This window comes from Rosa rugosa, chromosome 5 (genome assembly GCF_958449725.1).
Source record: "Rosa rugosa chromosome 5, drRosRugo1.1, whole genome shotgun sequence".
NCBI classification, from domain to species: Eukaryota; Viridiplantae; Streptophyta; class Magnoliopsida; order Rosales; family Rosaceae; genus Rosa; species Rosa rugosa.
Window position 1 is genome coordinate 50,152,681 of NC_084824.1, and position 5,587 is coordinate 50,158,267.

At 36.3% G+C, this 5,587-nt stretch overlaps 1 protein-coding gene across 1 annotated transcript; it reads right to left on the bottom strand.

Annotated features, from left to right (window-relative positions):
• Positions 1 to 760: 760 nt before the first annotated feature.
• LOC133709364 (serine/threonine-protein phosphatase PP1 isozyme 3-like) lies at positions 761 to 4,926 on the bottom strand. The gene is made up of 4 exons (XM_062135082.1): positions 4,174 to 4,926; positions 2,246 to 2,805; positions 1,868 to 2,086; positions 761 to 1,144 (listed from the first exon to the last, which is right to left on the bottom strand). The coding sequence occupies exons 1-4, from the start codon at positions 4,346 to 4,348 to the stop codon at positions 1,121 to 1,123; spliced, it is 978 nt and encodes a 325-aa protein (XP_061991066.1). The 5' UTR covers positions 4,349 to 4,926; the 3' UTR covers positions 761 to 1,120.
• Between the last annotated feature and the right edge of the window lie 661 nt (positions 4,927 to 5,587).

A 5,587-nucleotide genomic window follows, 5' to 3' on the forward strand; every position in this document is an offset into this window, starting at 1 on the left:
GATTCATAATTCATTGGTACTGGACTAAATGGGTATTAGGATTAAATAAACACTGGCTAGAAGTTAAAATAAGACTGAAATATCACACCAAATGAATCAAGAAGATCTAGTTGTGCATACCTCAATCTGACTTGGCATCTCAACCCTAGTATTCGAGTGGCCTCATCAATTTAGGGTTTGTATCAAATTAGGGTTGCCACCGTTCAGACTTTCAGTTATGATAAAATGATGCAGATGGCAGCAACCACGGTGAGGAGAGTTCAATAAGAGAGAGAAGGGAGTGAGGAGTTTTAAGATGAAGAATGAAGGGAATCAATAGATGAACAGAAGAAAGAGTGAGACTAGAACGCGAGAGAAAGGGTGCGAAGATAACATTCAAATGGGCCCTTAACATTTTCTTTTTATTTATTTTATTTTACTTCTGTTGGGGTTGAACTGTTGAAGTACTTGATTAGGGTTTCTCATTTCAAATTTATTTTATTTTACTTCTGTTGGGGTTGAACTGTTGAAGTACTTGATTAGGGTTTCTCATTTCAAAATAAAAGTGCATCAACACCCCCGCCCCCCCCCAGAATTTCAATGACACAAATTAAAAAATTAAAGTGGTGTTTTTAAGTTTCACTTTTGACCAACAATTTTAGTTGGAAGTAAATTAACCCACGTCCGAAGATGGAATGATTTCTCACAAGACATGTTTTGACGAGAACTATGTCGAGCTGGGTTAACGCACCCTCATTATAAGAACAAAACAATGAGAAGGGAAAAGAAACTCTCACAAAAACTCACTATTTTCATTCTATGATCACAACAGACCGCAGGTTGAAAAGACGGATTGAACAAAGAACAGAGAATGATCAGACTACTAAGTCTTACAACTGTTGTTATTTTACAGAGAAAAGCAAGACTCAAATTAACATAAGGAAAATGTAAAAATGATTCAACCCAACTCTCTTCCAACTTTTCTGATTCCCATCCTGGTGTCTCACTCCAGACATTCTTCGCAGAAAATCTTTTGGACCTTCCCTAGCTGGAGGAAGTTGCTATTTGTCTTGTATTGAAAACAAGAGGACTTCTTAAACTGCCACATTAGCTATGTCCAACCAGGCAGACAATGAAATCATTACACCATTCCGCCAATAAATGACTGGAAAAAAAAAATGAAAATGAGGATTTAACAAGGTATTGCAAGTGACGACTAAAAATTTATATAGATTCATATCAGTTCAAGTCAAACTACTGACAAAACCTTTGGTAGGGAAACAACGAATATCTCTTAAAAATGATATAATTGATAAAGAGCAAGTTTAAATACTTCAGGAACATCAATACAAATGAACAAGACTGGGAAAGTAAAGTTTAAAGAGAAAAATCCTTAAAAAATTGTTTCATTAATTAAGGCCTGAAACTCCTATTCACATATAAATTCATAGTTAACCATCTCAGATGCATCGTTACATAATACTAGAATAAGGCCATAAAGGGAATGATACTTGGTATTTCAATGCACGTGCCATAAATTTAAATGTTTCTACACAACATGAGAATGCAATATCGCCATGCCTTAGCAATTGGGGCAAACTTTCATAGGTGCAGTATGAAAACATAAACTTTCCTTAAAAACCAAGAATATGGTCTTGCTTAGTTCCTCCAGGGGTTTTGGCTGTCAACAACACATTATCGAAATCATGCATTCATCTATAGGTTTGCAGTGTCAATATAATGAATATATGGTAGTTTGAAAACATTCCTATTTAATTCTATCAGTTGCCAACCAATTAGAATACTTTTTGCTTTCAAAAAAATAAAAACATTCTCACATTACGCTCCAATATAGGGTTCAAACATTTGGTGGAATGGATGGATATACCTTGACTTTCATCGGAGTACCCGGCTTAGGTGCCGCTCTACTCCCAAACCCAAACTTTGATTTCTTATCAGCAGGCTTTAATATCTGGAAAGAACACATAAGAGACTCATCCACGCTCATCATCGCCCCAGCATTGTCAAACTCGCCACAGTAATTAGGAGCCGAAAATATGGTTACAAGTTGTCTATTAGCAAAGAACTCATATCCATCTTCTACAACCTGCAAGTATAGATAATATTCAATCAGTGGAAAGTAGCTGTATGGTTTTGGCAAACTCTTTGGACCAATGTTTATTTTTTAAGAAAAGAAAAAAGAATCAGCCAAAGTCTTGTAATTGAAATTATATAGATCTTCAACCAAAAATAAAAGTATATAGACCTGGTGAGCTCGACAAACTAAGTCTAGATCATGCCTCTGAAGAAACTCTGTCACCTTCTCAGCACCAAAGGTAAAGGAAACTCCCCTGTCATTTGGTCCCCAGCCTTGGATGTCTTTGCTTGGATCAGACCAGAGGAGATCACATAGCAAACCACTTTCAGGAACATCAGTAGGTCTTGGTAAATTCTTAATTTGATTTAGATTATTTAACTCGGGAGACAGTCCACCATGCATGCAGAGTATTTTTTCATCAATGAGAGCTGCCACAGGAAGGCAGTTGAAGCAATCTGTAAATACTTTCCAGAGTCTGACATTGAACCTCCGTTTACACTCATCAAAAAACCCATATATTCGGTTAATTGAAGCACACTCATGGTTTCCCCTCAGAAGGAAAAAATTCTCAGGATACTTAATTTTATATGCAAGGAGAAGGCATATTGTTTCTAGGCTTTGCTTTCCTCGATCTACATAGTCCCCCAAGAATAAGTAGTTGGAGTGAGAAGGTGGTCCACCAAACTCAAAAAGCCTCAGAAGATCTGAATACTGACCATGAATATCACCTGGGTGACATAATGAAAGTCATATGTAAACAGCTTTTTGTAATAAAGTAAAATGGAAACACCACATATAAATGAGTAGACTACTCCAGAACATGTTACAGAGTCATCTCTTTAGGGAATTGTTTGATGCATGATTTACCTAAAAGCCCAGAAATAATCAATTTAAATTTCTATCGTGGAGGATTTAAAAAATTATACTCCAAGCATGGAACTTTGCTAGTTTCATTGCTACACCAAATTTACTTTTGTCAAAAGAAAACAAAGCAGATGGAAAAAGTTTCGCAGAAAAAGGAAAAACAAAAAATAACAGAAAATGAGAAATAGAGGATATAGGAGAAAGGCTTATTTCTATTTAAAGTCCAACCAAACATTTTATTCGAAGATACTTTGCACAAGTAAACTAGGAAATAAAACTAAAGTTTTGAATCTATAGATAATTAATGTATGAGACCACAAACGAGCCCCAATCCCACAGCTACCAAGATAGAAAACAGATGCATGTCATAACAATGCATCAAGCTGGTTTGGTCTAATATAAACATTCATAAAACTAAATGGCCTGTCAACTAACCAGAATAAGGGGAATGAAGGATAAGTTTCTCAATGTAATGGTTCTAACTGTTCAAGAGTAGCTTGGGATATGGAATAATGCTCTGAAGTTTGCATGATCAGTAGTAATTTTGCCTTTTTCTAAATTAGTTCCTCATAAAAAAACTATGTCATGTCTCGATAGTGATGTATCTAACCATTGAAGAATATGACACAGAACCCCCAGTTCGTACAAATTATTTGTCAGCTAAAGCCCCCATCATTATATAAGAGCTAAGTTACAAAAGAGCAATAAACAATTCAATTCTTTATTTTCAGTAATTGCAAGCAGTAGATATTGATCGGTCTAGTTTGCATATATTTGTATGCATAAAGACCTAGTATCCCCACAAAGTGAAGGCCTTCACTAGTGCCACGTCTCCTCAACCAATATGAATTGCCAGCATAAGTTTTCAAAGTTCACAAAGCACTTTCATCGGGGCATGTTTGTTCTATTTAGTCAAGTCAAGATAGAGGGAATGGAAACTGCAGTGAAAAAACAGACCATTTCTCAAGTTTAATCGAGAAATGAACACAAATTATTCATCTTCAAATTGTTGACAACGACTTCATGCTAATCAAAACCATCCACACCCTTTACAGTACTCATAAGCACAAATAAACTCTGCCACAAATTCAGTCAAATACCTTCAGAGGCTTAGCACAGAACATATGACAACAATATCAAATTCAATCTCACAAATTGATCAATCTATATGAAAAACATCAAGCCAAAACTGAACCAAGATAAAACAGAACATGGGTTTCAAGTAAAAATACCACAAATCTTGATGGGTGCATCAAGCTCCAAAAGATTAGGCTGCCTCAAGAAAATATCTTTAGACAAAACACAGAGCTGTCTAATCTCAGACTCTTGAAGCTGCACAAGCTTCCCTGGCTTCCCTTTCACTTCAAGAAGCCTATAGATTATGGAATCAAGAACCGCAGTTTCCATCTCCAAACTTCCCTCCTCAACCCAAAAACTCAGTCTTTCAGAGCAAAGAAAAGAGCAGAGAACAAAGCAGAGCAAACCCAAAAACGAAAAGGCCGAATATAAGAATAAAGAACACTGCTTTGGCCTCCAAATACTTTCATTCCTTAAGAGGAGGAAATGAAAAAAGCAAGAGGGGGCGGACTGTGAAAAGATAAGAGCTTTAAATCAAATGGATACAGAGGGGACTTGGGTTCTCTCTGGAGCTTTAGAACAAACGAATGGTGCACGCTGAATTGAAAAGCAAGGAATATGTTCTTTGAATTTTGGGTATTGTTTGGTGAACAAAGTAGAAATCAGATAGGGAATGAATGAGAGGAGTTAAAAGTGGTGGGTTTTGAGTGCGGAAAAATGGACCCGCAATAAAACTGAATATGGTTTTGAGGAGTTTGAGACTGCAGAGAAGGGCTGTGGGTGGATGTGAGTGCGGTGAGTTCAAGCGGCAGCACACCAAATTCTCACACACGCGCCACACGGCGGTAAAGTTTGGTACCGAACATTTTTGGCAGAGAATTTTTGTTGTCTTAATAGTAGTAGTGCACATTCTCTTCTTTCCTCTGTTTTTTAAATCAGAGCCTAGAAGCACACCTCCACTCAAAAAATTTTGGTACCCGATTATGGAACAATAATGGTCTAGAACTCTCTCAAAGTGCGATTCTTTTTAAATCTTTTTAATTTTTTCTAAATTTACTGACTTTTTGAGAATGATTCTTTTTTAAATTGAAGTTTTTATTGGTGCGATAAAAAAAATTAATAAAAATAAGTCAATAAATTAAGATTTTTTTTTTTTTTGAAATAGTAAATTAAGATTCTTAATATCGTTAAAAGCTTGGCACGATATGTTACGTGTCTAAAAAATAAACCGGAACAAGTAAAAATAAATAGTGTGTTGTAGAGAAACTGAAATTGAGAGTACTTCTCATTGATAATAGGGGAGTACTCAATGTCTGCACCTCCCCTTGATGACAACGATCATGAGAGTTCAGATAATTTCCGCAAGCCAATTCTTGCCACATGTTTCTCGAACGTGGATTTGGGCAATGACTTAGTAAACAAGTCTGCCACATTGTCCTCAGATCAAACCTGGTTGGTTCACTTTGATCTTGAGGAGCTTCTGTTGTTGCTGATTGTAGAAGAATTTAGGCGATATATGCTTGGTTTTGTCGCCTTTGATGTAGCCTTGCTTCATTTGTTCAATGCAAG